This window comes from Hypanus sabinus, unplaced genomic scaffold (assembly GCF_030144855.1).
Source record: "Hypanus sabinus isolate sHypSab1 unplaced genomic scaffold, sHypSab1.hap1 scaffold_154, whole genome shotgun sequence".
NCBI lineage: Eukaryota > Metazoa > Chordata > Chondrichthyes > Myliobatiformes > Dasyatidae > Hypanus > Hypanus sabinus.
In genome coordinates this window covers 556195-579272 of record NW_026779616.1, presented here as the reverse complement: position 1 = coordinate 579272, position 23078 = coordinate 556195, and the positions used below count along the sequence as shown (strand labels likewise).

The 23078-nt window shown below is 47.3% G+C and overlaps 1 protein-coding gene across 1 annotated transcript; it reads left to right on the top strand.

Moving 5' to 3' along the window:
• Positions 1-1599: 1599 nt before the first annotated feature.
• Positions 1600-20999, top strand: LOC132387116 (killer cell lectin-like receptor subfamily B member 1A). Its single transcript, XM_059959471.1, has 6 exons — positions 1600-1637; positions 6716-6829; positions 13725-13892; positions 17813-17955; positions 18655-18719; positions 19775-20999. Exons 2-6 carry the CDS (start codon positions 6721-6723, stop codon positions 19953-19955), a joined length of 666 nt encoding a protein of 221 aa, XP_059815454.1. The 5' UTR covers positions 1600-1637; positions 6716-6720; the 3' UTR covers positions 19956-20999.
• Positions 21000-23078: the final 2079 nt, after the last annotated feature.

The following is a 23078-nucleotide window of genomic DNA, read 5'->3' as shown; positions in this document are numbered from 1 at the left end:
CATAGGAATGCCCATGGATACAGTTAGGACTAGGCTGTTTAACGCAATGCCAATAGTCCCAGGCGACAAAAAGATCACATAATATGTATAAATTAGAAAGATAGCAAGCATCTGTGGGATATCAGTAAAATCCATTAGCGGTTTATTAAATACGTGCGCTCGCGCGCGCACACACACACACTCACACACACACACACACACACACACACACACACACACACACACACACACACACACACACACACACACACACACACACACACAGTTATGCAGATTGAGGCCCCTGGGTATTTTGAACGTCACGGTAATCAACAATTGTTCACAACAGTGTTTGCCTTCTGCCGAGCGTACACTGGGGGGAGGGGGGAGCACAGTCTCCGGTCTGGGGGAGGCGCCACACCGTCCCTACCCTGCTCAGCTTCTTCATTTCGTCTCCCATGAGCAGCTCTTGCAGTTTACATGAACTGGATTGGATCTAATATCCCAGTGGTAAGGTTTGCCATTAGAACGGATGGGGAAGAGTGCTGGTAGAAACTTGATTTGCTGGGAGATGTAATCAAGAGCGCCATTACAGATAGTTAGTGGCTGTTGGTAGAAATGTTGTTCAGACCTCAGACAAAGTCAAGAAGCAAAAGGTTGAGCCTGCTGGGACTCATGTTCTGTGCTGCGACCATTTCAACTCAGGAAGTATATTTCGAAGGGCAGTTGCGCTCAGGTCAGGTGTCAAGGCCTCTCAGCCTGACACTGTAGATATTAGTGAGGCTTGAAGCAGACGGACAGTACCTTTTCCATAAGCTGTGAACGACGCACATAACCGACACTGTGACACGGAGATGTTCTTCAATGGGTCACTGAAAGTGTTTCGGTGTCATTGCCACAACCCACATGTGACATGAACACGCCCCTCATCGTGACACTGACACAGTGACAGGCTCTGCACCACAACAGGATCTCACCACTCAACAATACCAACACAGAGTCAGGCCCTGCACTGTAACTCGAATACAGTCCTCCAATTTGTATAACCACCTACCTCTCCAAAACCACTCCTTGACTCCGTCACCCTACTCCTAGTCACTATCACACAGACTGCAGTGCACCACTCCCGTCTCCGTCACCCTTCCCTCGCCTACAAGCAGCCCAGTCTCCGTGACCCACACACTCTCCTGCACACTTCGCCGTCTCAGACATCGGGTACGTACCCATACGCCCTTCCCCGTCTCCCTGATGCACTCCACCCGCTAAATGTTCCCCATGTATGTCGTCTCTCCACTCCTCCCACTCTGTGACACAGGCAATTGTGCGGAGTATGAGGGAAAGATGATGGCTGGTGTTTTACCTCCCCCCGTACCATGGATATCGATCGCCAGGATCTGAATCTCTCCACAACTCTGCATGCACAGGCCGTTCATGTGCTCCCACACCACTTGCATCAGTGTTTGCATTTTCACCACCCTTTCCCTGGCCTTCTCTCTCCTCCTCTTCCTTCCTCTAACGGCTGCACGCAATCCGCTCACAGACACACACCATCTCCGAGAGACACACTCGATTCAAGACTACTGGAAAGCCGAAAGTCTGGGTATTTGTGAGTTGGGAGAACGGAAGAAGGAAATGGTTTCGTACTTTTGCTGACTCCGGTAGGGTGTGATGCGATGGTGCGGGGGGTACTTCACATGTCCGGCCCAGGGAGTGTGATGAGATAATATTTAGGGAGCGTCGCTGGTTATCCGACCCAGGGACACTACGTTTGGACGGTGTGGACGGAGCTTCACTCCGTGTGTGACCCCGGAGTGTCTGTTGAAACAATTTGGAGTGAGCTTCACTCTGAGTCTGACCCCAGTAGTGTGTGATGATCGTTGCGGAGGGAGCCTTACTCAGTGTATGTTTCCAGGAGTGTCTGATGGGATTGTATGGAGGGATTCTCGCTCTGTCTGTGACTCCTAGCCATGGGTCAGTTGATTTCGGCGTTTAAACAGGCTCACAACAGAGATAGGGAGCAGGAAAATGCTGCCTCAACGGCTGCAAACTGAACGCCCTTTCTGTGGCCCCAATCTCCGCTCCTTCCTTTTCTCAGCACACCATCCCTTCTCTATGATTCTTAAGTGGGTGAGTGAGCAGCATATATGTACAAATGAAATCGGTCTGTATGTGAAGCTGGTTTTGCCAAGTGAGGTCAGGGATTTAGCTGTTAACTTAAAGGAGAGGACCACTAACCGGCCCAGTGCGTACAGACAGAGGATGAGCAGGCAGTTTAGCACGTGGTGTTAGTGGCAGGGCTCCAAAATTTGGTGGGATCTGTATAGAAGTGATGGAATACGGTTTACACCTGGACCTGTGGGGAACTGATATTCCATTGGGAATGTTTGTCCGTACTGTGTATGAGAGTTTTTGGAAGAGTATTTTGAACTCGAGTTGAAGGGGGATGCGGTTCAGCGCAGATAGCGGAATCGATATGGAGACAGATATTGCCAAGACCTCAGACAAAGGCAGGAATCAAAAGTTTGTGCATCACGCGACGGGTGCCCTGAGCTCCGTATATTTCAATGCAGGAAGCTTCAAAGAAGAGCAGTGGAGCTCAGGGAATGAATCAACACAGTGAATATGATATTGCAGCCATTATTGAGAACGGAGTGTAGGAGGAGCAACCAGGACAGCACGAATTTTCTAGTTTCCCTATTTTTAGTCGTGAAAAAGCGGAAGGAATTGAAGGAGGAGGGGTGACATTACTAGGCTGAGAAAATGTCACCGCAGTGGACAGTCAGGACAGGAAAGACAATTCCTCTAAGTGAGGCTTTATGGGTGCAAATGACGAATAAGTAACGTATGGCAATGTGACAACATAGAACATAAAATGCAATACAGGCAATTAGGCTCACAATTTTGTGCCGACCATGAACCCTGCCTCCAATATAACCTGCGAACCTATCTCCCTCAATATACCTGTCCAGTAGTTTGTTAAATTTCACTTGTGTATCTGCCTCATCCACTTACTCAGGCAGTGCAATCCACGCGCCACCCACTCTCAGAGTAAAACACCTTCCTCTAATATCCCCTTGAACATCCCACCCCTTAACTTTAAGACATGTCCTCTTTTATTGAGCAGTGGTGCCCTGGGGAAGAGGCGCTGGCTGTCCACTCTGTCTATTCCTCTTAAGATCTTGTACACCTCTATCATGTCTCCTCTCATCCACCTTCTCTCCAAAGAGTAAAGCCCGAGCTCCCATCATCTCTGATCATAATGCATACACTCTACACCAGATAGCATCCTACTAAATCTCCTCTGTATCCTTTCCAATGCTTCCACATCCTTCCTATAGTGAGGCGACCAGAACTGCACACAGTACTCCAAGTGTGGCCTAACCATTGTTTTATAGAGCTGCAACATTACCTCGAGACTCTTAAACTCTATCCCTCGACTTATGAAAGATAACACACAATAAGTTTTCTTAACTGCCCTAACTATCTGGTAGGCAACTTTCAGGGATCTGTGGAAATGACCCCCAGGTCCCTCTGCTCCTCCCCACTAGCTAATGTCCTGCAATTTACTTTGTACTCCGTCATGGAGTTTTTCCTTCCAAAGTGTACAACTTCACAATTCTCCAAGTTGAAGGCATCTGCAACTTTTTGCACACTTCTGCATCCTATCAATGTATCTGCTATCTTCGACAATCCTCTGCACTCTCCACAACAACACCAAACGTTGTGTCGTCTGCAAACTTGCCAACCCACCCCTCCAGCACCAGATCCAGGCTGTTTATAAAATTCACGGAAATTAGGGGTCGCAGAACCGATCCTGGGGAGACAGCACTAATCGCAAACATTAAATTGGAATGTACTCCCTCCACCACGATACTCTGCTTTATGCAGACAAGCAAATCCTAAATCCACCTGGACAAACTTCCCTGGATCCCATGACTTCTGATTTTCTGAATAAGCCTATAGCGTGGAAAATTATCAAATGCCTTACTAAAATCCATGTTGATCACACCCACTGCACTACCCTCATCTATATGCCTGATCACCTACTCAGTACTCTATCAGGCTTGTTAGACACAATCCGCCCTTCACAAAGCCATGCTGACAGACACTGATCAGACCATAGTACTCTAAATATCAACTGATTTCATCTCTAAGAAACTTCTCCAACACCTTTCCCACCACAGGCGTAAGATTCACTGGTCTATAATTACCCGGACTATCCCTACTATCTTATTTGAACAAGGGTACATCATTCGCCTCCCTCTAATGGTCCGGTACCATTTCCGTGGACAACGAGGACATAAAGATCCAAGCCAGAGGGGGGCAGCCTTTGGAATATTCTGTCAGGCCCCGAGGACTTATCCGTCCTAAAGTATTTTTACAGCTCCAACACAGACTTATCTTTGATATCAACCTGCTCCAGAACAGCAACCTAATCATATTATCCGTCATCAAGTTTCCTCTCAATGGTGAATACCGAAGAAAAGTATTCATTGAGGACCTCGCTCACTTCCACAGCCTCCAGGCTCATCTTCCCCCCTTTTTCTCAAATTGGTCCAACCTACAGTTCAGTCATCTTTTTGTTCTTCACATCATTGAAGAATGCTCGGGGTTTTCATTTACCCTCCTCGCCAAGGCATTTTCATGCTCTCATCTTGCTGTTCTCAGCCCCTTCTTAAGCTCCTTTCTTGGTAGCATATATTATTCAATAACTTCATCCGATCCTTGCTTCCTAAACATCATGTCTGCTGCCTTCTTCCTACTGACGAGATTTTTCACTTCACTTGTCACCCATGGTTCCTTCACCCTACCATTCTTTAGCTTCCTCACCGGGACAACTGTAATCTTACCATTCGGAGAGAGATCCCTAAACAACGACAACATGTCCTTCGTACATTTCCCTGCAAAAGCATCATCACAACTCACGACCGAAAATTCCAGCCGTATAGCCTCATAATTTGTCCTTCACAAATTAAAAAAAATATCCTGTTCTTTTGATTCTATCCTTTTCCATGATAATGCTAAAGGCCGTGAAACAGTGGTCACTGTCCCCCAGATGCTTAACCTAACCCGGTTACCTACGTAATACGAGGTCTAGTTTGGCATCCCCCCCTAGTCGGCCTGTCAACATACTGTGACAGGAATACGTCCTAGACACACTGAACAACCTCTGTCCCCTACAAACCATGGAAACTAATCAGATGCCAATCAATATTAGGGAAGATAAAGTCACCCACGATGACAACACTGTTACTCTTGCACATTTCCAAAGTCTGCCGACCAATCTGCTCCTCGATATCTCTGCTGCTACCAGCGGTCCAATAGAATACTACCAATGGAGTAAGTGTTCACTTCCTGTTCCTGACTTCCACCCATACTGACTCAAAAGAGGATCCTGCTACATTACCCACCCTTTCTGTAGTTTTAATAGTGTCTCTGAACAATAATGTCACCCCTCCTCCCCTTTTTCCTGCTCTCTATCCCTTTTAAATTGCTGAAATCCAGGGAAATTGAGAATCCATTCCAGCTCTTGAGCGAGCCAAGTCTCTGTAATGGCCACGACATCATAATTCCATGTATGTATCCAAGCTTTCAGTTCAACACCTTTCTTCCTGATGCTTCTTGCATTGCAGTACGCAAATTTTATCCTCTATACCTTACCACATTTTATTCCCTTTAATCTGCTTCTCTTTCCACAAAGCCTCTTTATATGTTAGATCTGGCTTTTCTCCAAGCACTATACTTGCAGTTCTCGCATGACCTTTATCCTCCTCCACCTCACTAACTTCTCTGACTTTCTGGTTCCCCTCCCCCTGCAAATCTTGTTTAAACCATGCGGAATTGCACTGGCAAACCTTCCCGTAACCTTCAATCTCACCACCCTTTCCCTCGCCTCATCTCTTCTCCCCTGCCGGCCTCTTCCAACAGCACACAGTCCACTCACAGAGCTTTACTCTGTGTATGACCGTGGAGCTTGTGATGGATCTTTGCGGAGGGAGCGTTACGCAGTGTATGTTTCCAAGAGTGTGTGATGGGATTGTTTCCTTCTTCTTTCTTGGACACTTAGTCATAGGTCAGTGGATTTCGGCGATTAAGCAGACTCCAATTACAGATAAGGAGCAAGAAAATGGCAACTCACACGTTCAGCTCCGACGGCTGCAATCTGAACACACTTTCTGTGGCCCCACTCTCCTCCCATTCCAACCCCTTTTCTCAGCACACCATTCCTTCTCTATGATTCTTAAGTGTGTGAGTGAGCAGCATATATGTACAAATGAAATCCGTGTGTGTGGAAAGCTAGTTTTGCAAAGTTTTGACAGGGAGTTAGCTATTAAATGAAGGGTCAGGACTACTGCACCTCCCAGTGAGTCCAGATATAAGAAGTGCATACAGTTTAGCACGTGGTGTAAGAGGGAGGGCTCCAAAATTTGGAATCATTGTAAATTTTTTTCCAAGAAAGGTTGTATCTGTATAGAAGAGATGGAAGACGGGTTACTTCTGTAATGGAGTGGAGCTGATATCCTAGCGGGAAGGTTTGTCAGTACTGTGCATGAGAGTATTTGGGAGAGTTCTTGAACTCGAGCTGCATGTGGAGATTCTTTTCTGTCATTTCCGTTCATTGCTTTTTCAGGAGGGCAAGGACTGATCTGAACGCGGAGAGTAGCAAGAGCAGGGGTGGATTAGATCAGGGGAAATGACGATTAACAAAGTCACGAAACGATTTTTTTTTCCACAGACGACATGGGAAGTGAACGACCCGCAAGGAGAGACCGATCAGACTCAAGCATATGGCTAATCTGCGTTTTAACAGCGGCCCTCATTATCACGGGTATCTGCTGGAGGATTCACGGTGAGTTTCACACCGGTCGCAACGACCAAACAGCACAGAATAAAAATGGAGACACATTCCCAACATTACACCGAAAAGCCCTTCAATGTGAGACCAAGACACCCCTCACCGTGACCCCGACACAACCCCCACCAACACATCGCTCAAAGTGATACGGACACACAACTGCCAACCATAGAACATTACAGCACAGAAGCAGGCTTTTTGGCTCGTCTTGGAGGTGCTGACCTATTTTTACTGCCTAATTCCACAGACCTGCGTCTAGACCATATCACCGCTTACACCTCTCATCCATGTACCAGTCCAAGATTTTCTTAAATGACAAATGTGAGCCTGAGGTCACCACTTCAAATGACAGCTCATTCCACACTCCCACTACTCTCTGTGTGAAGAGGCCCCCACTAATGTGACCTTTAAACTGTTCGCCCTTCACCCTGAACCCATGTACTTCGTTTCTTTATTCTCCCTTAACCCAGTGGAAAAAGCTTGCTTGCATTCACTCCACTTATACACTAAGTAGGTGAATTTGGCCTCATCAATGTCTTATAAAACCTCGCCATGACATTCCAACTCTTATCTTAGATAATTTGATTTAGAAAGACCAGTATGCCGAAAGCTCTGTTTACGACCCTATCTACTTGTGACGCCAGTTTTAGAAAATTTTGTATCTGTATTCCCAGATCGCTCTGTTCCACTGAATTCTTCAGTGCCCTACCATTTACCTTGCATGTTCTCCCTTGGTTTGCCCTTCCAAAGTGCAGTACTTCACTCTTGTCTATATTAAGCTCCATCTGCCATTCTTCAGCCTATTTTATCAGCTGGTACAAATACTTCTGCAGGCTTTGAAAATCTTCCTCACTGTCCACTACACCTCCAATCTTTGTATCATCAGCACATTTGCTGATCCAATTTACTACATTACATTCCAGATCATTGATATAGATGACAAATAAAAATGGACCCAGCACTGATCCCTGGGGCACACCACTAGCCACAGGCACACAACTAGTCACAGGACATATGGTCGTTGTTTAGGAATCTCATGCACGATGTTAGGGATAAATTTGTCTTGGTGAGTAAGATAAAGAATGGTAGGGTGAAGCAACCATGGGTAATAAGTGAGGTGAAAAGTCTAGCAGGTGTAAGAAGACAGCATACATGCTGTTTGGGAAGCAAAGAACAGATGGGACTATTGAGTAATATAAGATAGCAAGAAAGGAGCTTAAGAGGGGGCTCAGGAGAGCCAGAGGCGGACGTGAGAAGGCCTTGGCGGGTAAGGTAAGGCATTCCTCCGTTCGGTGAAGAATGAAAAGAAGGCAGGAGAGCAGGAAGGACTGATTAGAGATAAATATGGGATACAGTTGTGCCTGGCGAATGCGGAAGAGAGCGAGGTCTTCAATGCATACTTATCTTCGGTAGTCACCAATGAGAGTGAACTTGATGACGGTGAGGACAATATGACGAACGTTGATGTTCTAGAGCATGTTGATTGTAGTGGAGATGACGTGTTGGAGTTGTTAAAATTCATGAGAACGGGAAGGTTAAGGGGCCTGACGGAATTTTCCCCGGGCTGCTCCTCGAGTTGAGGATAATCATTGCTGAGCCTCTGGTAAGGATCGTTATGTCCTCGTTCTCCACAAAATGGTACCGCAGAATTGGAGGGAGGCGAAAGTTGCCCTCTTGTTCGAAAAAGGTAGTAGGGATAGTCCGGATAATTATAGACCAGTGAGCGTGACGTCGGGCGTGGGAAAGCTGTTAGAAAAGATTCTTAGACAGATGATCTATGGATATTTAAAGAATAATGGTCTGGTCAGGGATCGTCAGCATGGCTTCATGAAAGACAGATCAACCCAGAGAAGTGTGTGGTGATACACTTTGTAAGGACAATCTCCAAGGCAGTATAAAAAGTAAATTGCAGTACACATGGTAGTGTGGAGGAGCAGGAGTCTCTGGGTGTACATGTCCACAGGTCCCCAAAATTTGCCTCACAGGTAGTTAGGGTACTTAATAAAGCTTATGGGGTATTAGCATTTAAAAGTCGAGGGATAGAGTTTAAGAGTTGTGAGAACATAGCACATTACAGGCCCTTCAATCCACAATGTTGTGCCAACACTCTAACACTGCCTCCCATATAACTCCAAACTTAAATTCCTCCATATAACTGTCTGGTAGTTTCTTAAACTTCCCTCTTAAATCTGCCTCCACCACTGACTTAGGCAGTGCATTACACGCACCAAACACTCTCTGAGTGAAAAACCTTTCTCCAAAATCCCCCTTGAATTTCCGTCCCCTTAACTTCGACAATCCTCTACACTATCTACAACACGAACAACCATTGTGTCGTCCGCAAACTTGCTAACCCACACTTCTACCACAGTAACCAGGTCGTTAAAAAAATCACGGGAATTAAAGGTCCCAGAAAAGATCCTTGTGGGACACCACTAGTCAGAACCCTCCATTCGGAATGTACTCCCTTCACCACGACCCTCTGCCTTCTGCAGGCTAGTCAATTCTGAATCCACCCGGCCAAATCTCCATGGATCCCATGCCTTCTGACTTTCTGAATACGCATACTGTGTGGAACCTTGTCAAGTGCCTTGCTAAAATCCATGCGGATCATATCCACTGCACTGCTCTCATCTATATGCCTCGTCACCAACTCAAAGAAATCTATCAGGCTTGTTAGACATGATATGTCCTTCACAAAGCCATGCTGACCGTCTCTGAACAGACCATGATTCTCTAAATTCTCATAGATCCGATCTCCAAGAATCTTTTCCAACTGCTTTCCCACCACAGACGTAAGGCACACTTTCTATAATTAATATAATTATAGCTGTCTACACTATCTAATCCTTTTAATATCTTGTACACCTCTATCAAGTCTCCTCTCGTCCTCCTTCTCTCGAAACAGTAAAGCCCTAGCTCACTTAATCACTGATCATAATCCATACTCTCTAAACCAGGCAGCATCCTGTTAAATCTCCTCTCTATCCATTCCAGTGCTTCCACATCCTTCCTATAGTGCGGTGACCAGAACCAAGTGTGGCCTAAGCAGTATTTTATATCCCTAGTACACAATCCCTATCCCTACTAACCTTTTTGAACAAGGGGCCAACATTCGCCTTCCTCCAATCCTCTGGTACCATTCCCGTGAACAACGAGGACCGAAAGATCCTAGCCAGGTGCTCGGCAATCTCTTCCTTCGCCTCGTGGAGCGGCCTGGGGAGTATTCCGTCAGGCCCCGGGGACTTTTCCGTCCTAATGCATTTTAACAACTCCAACACCTCTTCTCCCTTAATATAAATTTGCTCTAGAACATCAACCTCACTTATATTGACCTTACCGTCAGCAAATACACGCTCATTGATGAAAACCGAAGAGAAGTATTCATTGTGGACCTCGCTCACCCCAGCAGTCTCCAGGCACAGCTGCCCACTTTTATCTCTAATTGGTCCAACCATTACTCTTGTCATCCTTTTGTTGTTCACAGATTGAAGAATGCTTTGGGGTTTTCCTTTACCCTACTCGCCAAAGCTTTCTCATTACCCCTTCTTGCTCTTCTCAGCCCCTTTTAAGCTTCTTTCTTGCTACCCTGTATTCCACAGTAGACCCATCTGATCCTTGCTTCCTAAACCTCATGTATGCTGCTTTCTTCTACCTGAATAGATTTTCCACTTCACTTGTCACCCATTGTTCCTTCACCCTACCATTCTTTATCTTCTTCACCGGGACAATTTTATCCCTAATGTCCTGCAAGATATACATAGTACATTTCCCTGCAACAACATCAGCCCAATTCACACCCGCAAGTAGGTGTGAGGCTATGATGCTAATCATAGCCACATAATTTCCCCTTCCCCGTTTAAACATTTTTCTGTCCTCTCTGATTCTATCCTTTTCCATGATAATGCTAAAGGCCAGGGAGCGGTGATCACTCTCCCCCAGATACTCACGCACTGACAGATCTGTGCCCTGATCCGGTTCGTTACCTAATACTAGATCTAGTCTGGCATTCCTCCTAATCGGCCTGTCAACATACTGTGACAGGAATCCGTCCTGGACACACTTAACAAACTCTGCACCATCCAAGCCCTTGGAACTAAACACGTGCCGATCAATATTAGGAAGTTTATGTCACCTATGATAACAACCCTGTTATTTTTGCACCTTTTCAAAATCTGCTTTCCAATCTGTTCCTCTGTACCTCTGCTGCTACCAGTAGAATGCCCCAGGTACAGTAACTGCCTACCTTTCCCTGCCTCCGCCCATACAGACTCAAAAGAGGATCCTGCTACATTACCCACCATTTCTGCAGCTGTAATAGTATCCCTGACCAGTAATGCCACCCCTCTGTACCTTTCCCACCTCTCTATTGCTTTTAAAGCACTGAAGTCCAAGAATATTGAGAATCCATTCCTGCCCTGGTGCCAGCCAAGTCTACGTCATGGCCTCTACATCATAATTCTATTCATGTATCCAAGCTGTCAGTTCATCACCGTTGTTCATGATGCTTCTTGCATTCTACATAGACTTTCGCCCTTCTACGTTACTATCTTTACACCCTTTATTCTGATTCTCTTTCCTCAATGCTTCTCTATATTTTTGATATGGCTTTACTCCATGCACTTCTTTCACTTCTCTATCGCTCCGGGTCCCATCCCCCTTGCAAATTAGTCTAAAACTTCCTGAACCATGCTAGCAAACATACTTGCAAGAATATTGCTCCCCCTCGACTTCAGGTGCAACACATCTAATCTGTAAACGTCCTAAATTCCCCAGAATAGATCCCAACGATCCAAAAATCTCAAACCCTGCACCATGTACCAGCTCCTCAGCTACGCATTCAATTGCCATCTCCTTCAATTCTTACCATCACTATCACGTAACACTGGCAGCATTCCTGAGAACGCAACCCTTGAGTTCCTGATCTTTAGCCTTCTGCCTAGTTCCCGAAACTCACACTTCTGGACCTCATCACTCTTTCAGCCTATGTCGTTGGTACCAACATGTATCACTAATTCTTTCCCTCTCGTATCAGGATGTCAAGCACCCGGTCTGATTCATCCTGGACCCTGGAAACCTGGAGGCAACAAACCATGCGGGTTTCCTTCTCACATCCACAAAATGTCCTGTCTGCTCCCCTGACTAACGAGTCTCCAATGACGACAGTTCTCCTCTTCTCCATCCCGTCCTTCTGCACCACAGGGTCAGACTCAGTGCCAGAGGCCCTGTCACTGTGGCTCACACCTGGTCGGTTTTCCTCGCCAACAGCATCATTAAGTGAGTTAATGGTGTAGCTCTATAAAGCTCAAGTTAGGCCACACCTGGTGTACGGTTCTGATCGCCACACTATAGGAAGGATGGAAAGGGAACAGAGGAGATTTACAAGGATGCTGCCTGGTTTAGAGAGTGTGGATTATGACCAGAGATTAAGGGAGCTAAAGCTTTACTCTTTGGAGAGAAGGAGGATGAGAGGAGACATTGTAGGGGTATGCAAGATATTAAGAAGAATAGTCAGAGTGGACAGCTAGCGCCTCTTTCCCAAGGGCGCACTGCTCAATACAACAGGACCTGCTTTTAAAGTAAGGGGTAGGAAGTTGAAGGGGGATATTAGAGGAAGATTTTAATTTTTTTTTTAGTCAGACAATGGTTCGTGCCTGAATCAGTAGTGGAGGCAGATTCATCAGTAAATTTTAAGAGGCTGTTGGACAGGTATGTGGGGCAGGGTTTACGGGTCGGCATAACATTGTAGGCCGAAATGCCTGTTCTGTGCTGTACAATTCTATGCTCTATCTTCGATAACACGGACACTCCCCTAACCGTGATAAAAACCCTGCCTTGACAGTAACACAGTCAAGACTCATGCTGACTCCGACACGCCATTCACCATAACATTGACAATTCTCTTACCGTATTACGGTCACGACATTCAACGAGACACAGATACACTCCTACCCGCGACACCGACACGATCATCGCTGTGACACGCACATGACAGTTACACTGACCGCATGGTACCCTTCAGTAACATCGACATGTCCCTGACGGTGTTACTGATAAACTCCTCAAGGCAGCACTGAAACACACCTCACAGTGACACTGACACGTACTTCACCGTGACGCTGAGGTTACGTACACCGTGACATATTCACGCTCCTCAATGTGATCCGCTCCGCACCGCATCGTGATAAATACTCAGACGTCACTGTAAAACCCCTTAACGTGACAGCATCGCTCCTCAACATAACGCCGATGCACAGATCACTGAGGTAATTACCCACACCTCACCCTGACACAGGCAAACCCCTTACCGTGATGCAGACACCTAAATTCACAATGACACCGACATAGTCCTCTCCGTGACACCGACACATACCCCAGTGTGACACTCTCACACACACCGTGGCCATGACATGAATCTCACCGTGATACAGACTTACCCCTCGCTGTGAAACCAGCGCACCCCACACCGTGACACAGATACTCCACCCACCATGACACCACGAGGCCCTCACCGTGACATTTTCTTCGACTTGACATCGAGATACACTTCATTGTGATCCGTCACACCTCCCGCCGGGGCACAGAATCCCCTATCACAGTGATACCGACACTCCTCTCACAGCAACTCGGACATTCCTCGCACGATACTGACGCAGACCCCCACGGAAACAACAAAAAAACCTTCACCGGGACATTGATAACCCTTCAGCGTGAAACAGACACGCCAGACAATGTGGCGCCTACGCCTCTGACTGTGCCATCAGCACATCCTTCACTGTGACACTCTTCACCGGGACACTGACAAAACACTCTCTGTGACCAGTTCGGTAGCGTGACGCTAACTCACGTGTCACTGTAAACGCTAAACATCCGTCACCATCTCTCTCAGTGTCACAGATTCGTCAGTCTTACCAAACATGGCACCGAAACTCTAATCTGTCCGATCTTATACGAATGAACAACAATCTCCGTCTCCAGTTCACTGAGATGGAAACGAAGTACAGATCTGTCAAAGAAGCCAAAGCTCAAATCTGTGAATTGCTGATCAGCAGAAGAGGTGAGGCATCATCCCCCTCTTTCACCCGCTCCTCATCACAGGGCAGGCATGGGGAGAGGAAGCGGTACTCAGTGCTTGGCATCAGAAGTGTGTGAAGAGTTGGGATGGAGGGTGATTCACACTGTGTTTGACTCGGCGAGCATGATGGGACTACATGAAGGGTGTTTCCGTCTGACACTGAATCTAGGACAGTGTGATGGGAGGTTGTGGAGGTGGATTCACTCTGTTTTTGAACACGGGATTGTGAGTCGTAACATTGCTGCTTCACTCCATGGCTCACTCTGGGAGTGTCTAATGGATCCAAATTTATTCTGTGTGTGACAGCGGGATTACCTGACGGGACACTGCCCAGAGAGATAAACCGCATGCCTGACCCCTGAAGTGTGTTATGGCAAGGTGGAGAGAGCTTTTCACTCTGAATCCGGCCGTGTTTGACGGGATTGTGTGGAGGGGGATTCACTCTGTGTCTGAATCCGGGAGTGTGTGAAGGGATCGCAGAGAGTGAGCGTTTGTGTTTGATTCCAGGAGTGGTGATGGGACAGTGCAGATGGATGTTTATTCTATGTGACACACGATTTTGTGATTAGATATTGTGGAGGGAGTCTGACCCCGTGAGTGTGCCATGGGAGGGTCTGGGCGGAGCTTCGCTTTGTGTGAAAACACAGGTGGTTCTGATGGAACGGTTCGGAGTGAGCCTCACTCTGTGACCCTCCAGGAATTGCGTGATGGGACGTAAAGACGGAGATTCACACTGTTCTAAACTCGCGAGTGTGAGATGGGGTTGTGTGGAGGTAGCTTCACTCCGTGTCTGTAATTTGCTGTGTGCTGAGTTGAGAAACTGACGATGGATAATCACTCTCACTCCGATATTCGTCGTGTGCGCTGAGGGAGTTTCCTTCTGTTTCTAACCGCTAGAGAGTGTGATAGGGCCGTGGAGAGAGAGATTCACACTCAAAATCTGACCTGGGAAAAGTGAGACAGGATGGTGTGTAAGAAACTTCACATCACGTCGGACCGCTGGAATGAGTGTCTGTGTCTGTCTCCGAGATTGTTTGATGGGACAATATGGATGGAAGCTTCACTCCACGTCTGAGCCCGGGCGTTTATAAAAGGCAGTGAGCACAGAGCATCACTCCACGTCTGACGCCCGGAGTATGTGATGGGTCCGCGGGGAGGGAGATTCAGTCTGCGTCTGACCGTGTTAGTGTGTGATCGGACGGTGCAGGGATTTTAAAACTGTGTCTCACCCCATGTATGTACGATGGGACTCTGTGTTTGACACTGTGCGCGTGTGATGAGTAGCTATGGCGGGAATGGGGGTTGTGTGAGAGGTTTTGGGTTTGGGTTCATGCGTGTGTCTGACACACGGAACGTTAACGCATGCCTGGAGAGGAGACATGATAGAGGGATACAATATATTAAGTGGAATAGATATAGTGGACAGCCAGCGCCTCTTTCCCAGGGCACCACTGCTCAATACAAGAGGATATGGCTTTATGTTAAGGGGAAGAAAGTTCACCGGGGATATTAGAGAAAGGTATTTCACTCAGAGAGTGGTTGGTGCGTGGAATGCACTGCCTGAGTCAGTGGTGGAGACAGATACACCAGTGAAGTTTTATAAACTACGAGATAAGTATATGGAGGAATTGTGGGCCGAAGGACCTGTAACGTTCTGTACTATTCGATGTTCTATGTTTAAGAGTCACGAGGAAATGGTGTAGATCTGGAAAAGCCTGGTTCGGCCACACTTGGAGTACTGTGTCCAGTTCTGGTCGCCTCACTATAGAAAGGATGCGGAAGCATTGGAAAGGGTACAGAGGAGATTTACCTGGTTTAGAGAGTATGGATGATGATCAGATATTAAGGGAGCGAAGGTTTTACAAAGAGAGAAGGAGGATGTGAGGAGACATGTCGGAGGTGTATAAGATATTAAGAAGAATGTATAGAGTGGATAGCCAGCACTTCTTCTGCAGGGCACCACTGTTCAGTACAAGAGGACATGACTTTAAGGTAAGGGGTGGAATGTTCAAGGGGAATATTAAAGGAAGGTTTTTTTTTACTCTATACCTCTAACTATCGAGTCTCCTATCACTACCGCTCTCCTCCTCTGCCCCCTCCCTTCTGCACCGCAGAACCAGACTCAGTGCCAGAGATCCGGCAGCCGCAGCTTCTCGCAGGTAAGTCATCCCTCCCAACATAATCCAAATCGGTATACATGTTGTTTAGGGGGAAGGCCACGTGGGATCCCTGCTCTGTCTGCCCTTCCCCCCTTCCCTCGCCTGACGATAACCCAATTACCGGTGCGCTGCTTCTTTGCCGTAACTACCTCCCTGAAACCACTATCTATAAACTCATCATTCTCGGGATTGATCCGGAGGTTAGGAGCTGTAGCTGGATGCACTTCCTGCAGGTGTCGTTGTTAGCGACAGAGAGTCTCCCTGACTACCCTCACCCTTCAAGGAGTACATTCCAACATCCTGCCTGACATGTTCTATAACTCTAAACTAACGAAACAAAACTCACCGGAACCTACATTTGATAAGGTTCCACACGGTAGGCTTATTCTGAAAGGCAGAAGACATGGGCTCCAGGGAAGTTTGGCCAGGTGGATTCAGAGTTGGCTTGCCTGCTGAAAACAGGGGGTCGGGGTGGAGGGAGTACATTCGGATTGGAGGGCTGTGTCTAGTGGTTTCCCACAATGTCGGTTCTGGGACTCCTACTTTTCGTGAATATTATTAACGACCTGGATGTGGGGGTAGACATCTGGGTTGGCAGGTTTTCAAACGACCTGAAGGTTTGTGGTGTTGTGGATCGTGTGTAGGATTGTCAAAGACTGCAGGGAGACATTGACAAGATGCAGAAGTAGGCTGAGAAGCGGCAGATGCAGTTCCTCTCGGAGAAGTGTGAGGTGCTACTCTTTGGAAAGACAAACTCTAAGGCAGAGTACAATGTAAATGGCAGGATACTTGGTAGTGTGGAGGAGCCGAGGGATCTGCGGGTGTATGTCTGCAGATCCTTAAACGTTGCCTCACAGGTAGAGAGGGTAGTTACGAAAGCTTCAGGACTGTTACTTTTTCATTCGTCAAGGGATAGAGTTTAAGATTCACGAGGTAATGATGCAGCTCCATAAAACTCCGGTTAGGCCACACTTGGAGTACTGTATCCAGTTCAGGTCCCTCACTAGAGGAAGGATGTGGAAGCATTGGAAAGGGTACAGAGGAGATTTACCAGGATGCTGCCTGGTTTAGTGAGTATACATTATGAAGAGAGATTGAAAGAGTTAAGGCTTTACTCTTTGGAAAGAATGAGGATGAGGAGACATGATAAAGGTATACAAAATATTAAGACGAATAGATAGAGTGCACAGCCAGCGCGTCTTCTCCAGGGCGCCACTGCTGAATACAAGAAGACATGGCTTTAATGTAAGGGGTGGAAATTTCAAGGGGGATATTAGAGGAAGGCTTTTTACTCAGAGAGTGGTTGGTTTGTGGAATGCACTGCCTGAGTCAATGGTGGAGACAGATGTACTGGTGAAATTTAAGAGACTACTAGACAGGCATATAGAGGAAATTAATGTAGGGGGATATATGGGAGGAAGGGTTTAAGTATAGGCACAACATTTTGGGCCACATGGCCTGTACAGTGCTGTATTATTCTATGTTCCATGTTCTATTCACCCTGTGTCTTGATCCCGGGAGTGTGTGATGGATGGTGTGGAGAGAAATTCACTGTGTCTGATCTTTGTTAATTTACAATGAGACGTTGTGTATGGGATATTCACTCTGTGCTTGACCTCAGGTGTGCGTGATTGTACCCCGTGGAGAGAATTTCACTCTGTGTGTCACCCCGGGTGTGTGTGACAGGAAAGTGTGAAGCGAGATTCACTCTGTGTCTTACTGCTTCTTATTCCTGATTTCCAGAGCAAACATGTTTCAAGGACTGGGTCACAAATAAAGACCGGTGTTATTACGTATCCACGTTTGATACCACTTTCCAAAAAGCGGAGCAAGAATGTTCAAACCGTGACTCAAGGCTGCTGGAAATCAATTCAAGTGATGAAGCGGTATGTGTCACAGCTCGAAAAGATCACACAGTAACACAGGACTCATCGCAAACTTCCGGGGTCAGAAACAGAGTGAATCTCCCTCCACACCGTCTTATCACACTTTCCCGGGGTCAGACACAGAGTGAACCTTCCACCACACCGTCCCATCACACACTCCCGGGGTCAGACACAGAGTGACTCTCCCTCCACACCGTCCCATCACACACTCCTGGCGTCAGACACAGAGTGAATCTCCCTCCACACCGTCTCATCACAAAATCCCCGGGTCAGACAATGAGTTTAGCTCCCTCCTCACCGTCCCATCACACACTCCCGGGGTCAGATACAAAGTGAATATCCCTCCACACTTTCCCATCACACACTCCCAGGGTCAGTCACAGAGTGAATCGCCCTCCACACTGTCCCATCTCACACTCCCGGGGTCAGACACAGAGTGAAGCTTCCTCCACAGCGTCCCATCACACTCTCCCGGGATCAGACACAGAGTGATTCACCCTACATACCGTCCCTTCACACACTCCCGGGGTCAGACACAGAGTGAATCTCCGTCCGCACCGTCCCATCACACAATCCCGGTGTCAGACACGGAATGAAGCTCCTTCCAGACAGACCCATCCCAGATTTCTGTTGTAATCAGCTGAGAGAAGTACATATTTTTCGATTCTACGCATTAATCAAGTTAATTTAACTTCCCAGCGCTTTGTATCCCACAATCTTCTGGACAACAAACCTGCTTACTGGATTGAAAAATGCGAAAACGGGTGAGATTATCACTAATCTGTGGGGTGAAGATTGGTTATTGACATAGTCCTGACGGGAGCAATTGGGATTACGGTCTGAATTAGTTTCGTGGGGAAAGGGAGGGGCATTGTGATTTGTTTGTAGACAGTCCGAGTTTGTCGGGAGCGTGCTGTACAATGGGAACATTTTCGGGCTGAAAGTGTCTGTCGGGGAGGACACTGCAGTGGGAATATTTTGGAAACTGACAGAGGGCAGTGGGGAGAGATCAGTGACAGAGATTATTTTCGTGCTGATGCATGTGGGTTTGGTAAGCGACGTGCAGTGGGATTATTTTGGAGATTTTCGCCTGGCTGTGAGCAAAGGGAGCAACAGTGGGATGCGTTTGGTGAATGACATGTATCTGAGTGGAGAGAGTAGTTTGGATTAGTTTGGAGACATATACAGGGCGGTGGTACACAATGGGATAACGGAATTAGTTTGCGAACTGAGGCTAGGAGGTGGGAGAGAGGGTGCCAGTGGTATATGTCTGGAGGCGGACCAGAGGGTATGGGGATAGCGCGGTGTAGTGGGATATGTCAGGAGACAGACACGAAGCTCTGGGTAAAGGAAGAGACAACGAAATGAACCTGGAACCACACAGGGCTGAGTGTGGAACAGTGGGATTCATTTCGGACAGACATAGGTCTGTGGGGAGACGGTGGGACAGTGGGGTTTGTTCGGGGACTGAAACAGATCAGAGGGGCCTGTTCGATTCGTATGGGGACTGAAAGTGGTCTGTGGTGAGGAAGCGGTTCGGTGGGATTAGTTTGGGGGATACGGGGCTGTGGTGAAACATTGGGTCAGTACGATTAGTTAGGGAACTGACACAGGGCTGTGGGGAGACATTGGGACCGTGGTATTTTTCTGAGTACCGGCACGGGGACGTGGGGGAGAGTGGTTGTGTGGGACGTTTGAGAACTCATACAGGCAATTAGGAGAGATCGAATTCATGGGATTAGCTTGGGGACGGACTCCGCTCGGGTCCTCCACTGAAGCTGTTTTGTCTCTGTTGAAATTGTTTAACCCTCCTGTACAGGACTGTTGGCCAGAGTTTCCTGTACAAGCCCTCTGGAACGACCGTCTGCAGACGGTGCGGAAGTGGTGACTCTTGTGATGTTCCCGATCGGCGGTTCATCTGCGAGAAGTCGGCACCTTTGTTCCCGGATGTTCCTGAAAAGATCCAGGGTCTCTGCCAACAGCCAGTGGAGTCGACATGAATCAAGTGACTGCCCCAATTTTCTCCTCCTTCTCTCTCTCTCCTAAATCCTTTCAAATTCCCTCCCCACACTCTCTGTCCCTCCCTCCTACTCCATCTCCTCTTGTTGCAATCATATTCGCCCCACCAGACACCGACAAATCCCTCTCGCCGTCTATCCCCTTCTCTCTCGCCATTCCCCCGTCCCGCTCTTCCGCGCTCCCTCTACCTTTCTCTCTACCCCCTCGCCTCCCCTTATTTCCTCAAACTTTCTCCGCCCACTCTTTCTCTTCTCCCTCTGCACACCTCTTACATCTCTCTCTCCTTCGCTCTCCCAGACACTTTCTGTCTACCCTCCCCGTTCTCTCTGAACCCTCCGTCTCCCTGATCTCTCTCTCCCTCTCTCTTTCTGCTTTCAATTCACTCTCACCTCAATCCTGTCCCGACTGGTGCTCGATAACCCAAACCTGGGTGAAAGTCTGTCCGCATTCCCTCTGTCTGTGCCCCTCTTGTATCACGGCAACGTGACCTCCCGACTCCTGTACTCAGTGTGACCGGAGAAGACCAGCGGGCCAAGTGTCCTGTCCACTCTTATCGGATGTTTTCCTCAAGAATCGCTATTTCATTTATTATCTGAAACTTATAACGCCTGGAATTTGTTCTTTTGAAGGATCAGTACTGCGCAAAGATGTACAATTAATGTAAACTGCAAATATTAATAAACACCGCAAATATGTCGAGTTTTTGCTGATGCATTGAAAGATGTGATGGCGCAGGGGAAGAAGCTGTTCTTGAATCTCTGTGTGTGGGTGTTCTGTCTCGCGGAGCTGTCAAATACACCTCCTACAATACCACGTTCAATCCCGTTATCATTCCCGGGAACCATCTCCAATGTCTCACATCCCCTGTGAGATAAGAGATCGAGACCTGCTCACAAAACTCCAAATGTGGCCACACCAATGACGTATTGAGCCTGAGACTGACGTCCTTGCGTTTACGTCCCAGTCCTCTCGAAATGAATGCAGTCCTCGCATTTGCCTTCATCACGACCGGCTCAAGCTGCAGGTTAAACTTCTGGGAAAGCTGCACGAAGTCTCCCAAGTCCCTCTGCACCGCAAATTGTTTTTAACCCTTACATACTCTGCCGGTCATGTTTGACCCGTTCTGACATGTGACAGCAGTAAAAACACCCAAATGCCATTCTCAGCCGAAATTTGATGAGTTTTCCTAAAGTGACCCAAAATGCTCAAACATGGAAATACCTAAAAATTTCTAACTTTTGTACAGGTGCAACAAATATTTGTACATTAAAGCTGCTCCGGGTCAGATTAGATCCATATCTATTGAAATGGATTTTTGATCTCTGAAACAATAATTAAGGGTATATCATTCCATTTATTAATGTCAGACAGGCAATTTATACATTCTAAGCAGATCTGTGGTTCAGAATTTTGTGTAGACACCTGTTATGAGGGGATTATTGGGCCGCGTTGAAATTGTCCCGGACTATTCTGTTAAGGAATAGAAAATATAACAGTTTGCCTGCGTTAAAAAATAAATCATCTCCATCTAGAATATAGTCAATATTTTTATTTATCTTATTTTCAAATTGCAGGACCATACGATTCCCTGCACTGTATTCTATCTGCCCCATCGGTTCTCATTCTCCGATTCTGCCTGAGTCCTTCACCAGCCCCTTGTTTTCTCAACACATCCTGTCGCTCGGTACCGTTGCTGCCGACTGTGGTTTCCGGATGAGGGAGTCTATCATCCCGTTGCAGAGGGACGGACACCAGCCCGGGATTTGGAGTCGCTGATTAAAACTGGGAGCACGTGCGCGCTGAATATTCCACATCCTGTCACGCGCACTCGCAGTGCCCGAGACAGAATTCCAGACGACTGGGACGGCGGAGTGATGGGGATTGCTGAGAGGGGAGAGTGGAGGACGGAGGGGATTTAGCTCTCCTTTTGACTTGGGTAGTGTGTGAAGTGATTGTGCTGGTTTTGAGCTGGAGAGTTGTAGTTGAACTAAACAATATCTGAATCGTGCTTGTGTGAAGGGATGGGGAAAAGGGAATTCACTCTGTGTCTGCGATGGACAGTGTCCAGGGAGCATCACGTGTTTGATGTCGGGGATCTGCCATGGGGCGGTGTGGAGGGAGCAGCACTCTGTGTCTGATCCCGAGAGTGTCTGACCTCAGCAGTGTGTGATGGGACAGTTTTGAAGGAAATTCAGTCTCTCTCTGACTCCGGAAATACGTTATACGACTGTGACTGGGAGCTTCACTCCTTTTCCGAAAATTTGGGACAGCGCGGAGGGAGCTTCACTCCTTGTCTGACTCTGAACTTGTGTGTTGTACTGTTGGTGAGGGAACTTGACTCAGCGTCTGACCCCGGGTGTGTATGATGGGATGGTATGGATACCATGGTATGGTATGGGATGGTCTCGCTCAGGGTCTGACTGACGGTGTCAGAGACTCATATATATTTTCCCCTTGAGACAGCCTCCAATCAGAGTTCGAGAGCGGGAAATGTGTGCATTATAAATCAGCGCCTCGCGTTTGTTTGAACAGCAAGCAATCAGCAAGTCGGGTTCATTAGCAAGATAAAATAAAGATAGAAAAATAGGAACATAGAAAACCTACAGCACAATGCAGGCCCTTCGGCCCACAATGTTGTGCCGAACACGTCCCTACCTTTAAAAATATTACTAGGCTTACCAATAGCCCTCTATTTTTCTAAGCTCCATGTACCTATCCAAAAGTCCCTTAAAAGACCCTATCTTATCCGCCTCCACAACAGTTGCCGGCAGCCTATTCCACGCACTCACCACTCTCTGAGTGAAAAACTTACTCTTGACATTTACTCTGTACCTACTCCCCAGCACTTTAAACCTGTGTCCTCTATTGGCAACCATTTCAGCCCCGGGATAAAAGCCTCTGACTAACCACACATTCAATGCCTCTCATTATCTTGTCGTTATACGATGACTCTCTATCGGGTCATATTGGGAGGAAACTAGACCGAATGTTCAGTTCGCAGGAAACTGGGTGACAGTCCGGAGATTCAAAGGGGTTAAACATCCAGTCCCAGTACAGCGTCCTCCTGTGGCCTAATGGAGCAATAACAGTCACATCAGATTGTA

Bases quoted from the DNA above. Each gene is read 5' to 3' on its own strand.
- LOC132387116 (XM_059959471.1), top strand. From the start codon at position 6,721: ATGGGAAGTGAACGACCCGCAAGGAGAGACCGATCAGACTCAAGCATA. The intron at 13,893-17,812 runs GTGAGGCATCAT...CCTGATTTCCAG, and splicing joins ATTGCTGATCAGCAGAAGAG to AGCAAACATGTTTCAAGGAC. The intron at 18,720-19,774 runs GTGAGATTATCA...CCTCCTGTACAG, and splicing joins ATTGAAAAATGCGAAAACGG to GACTGTTGGCCAGAGTTTCC.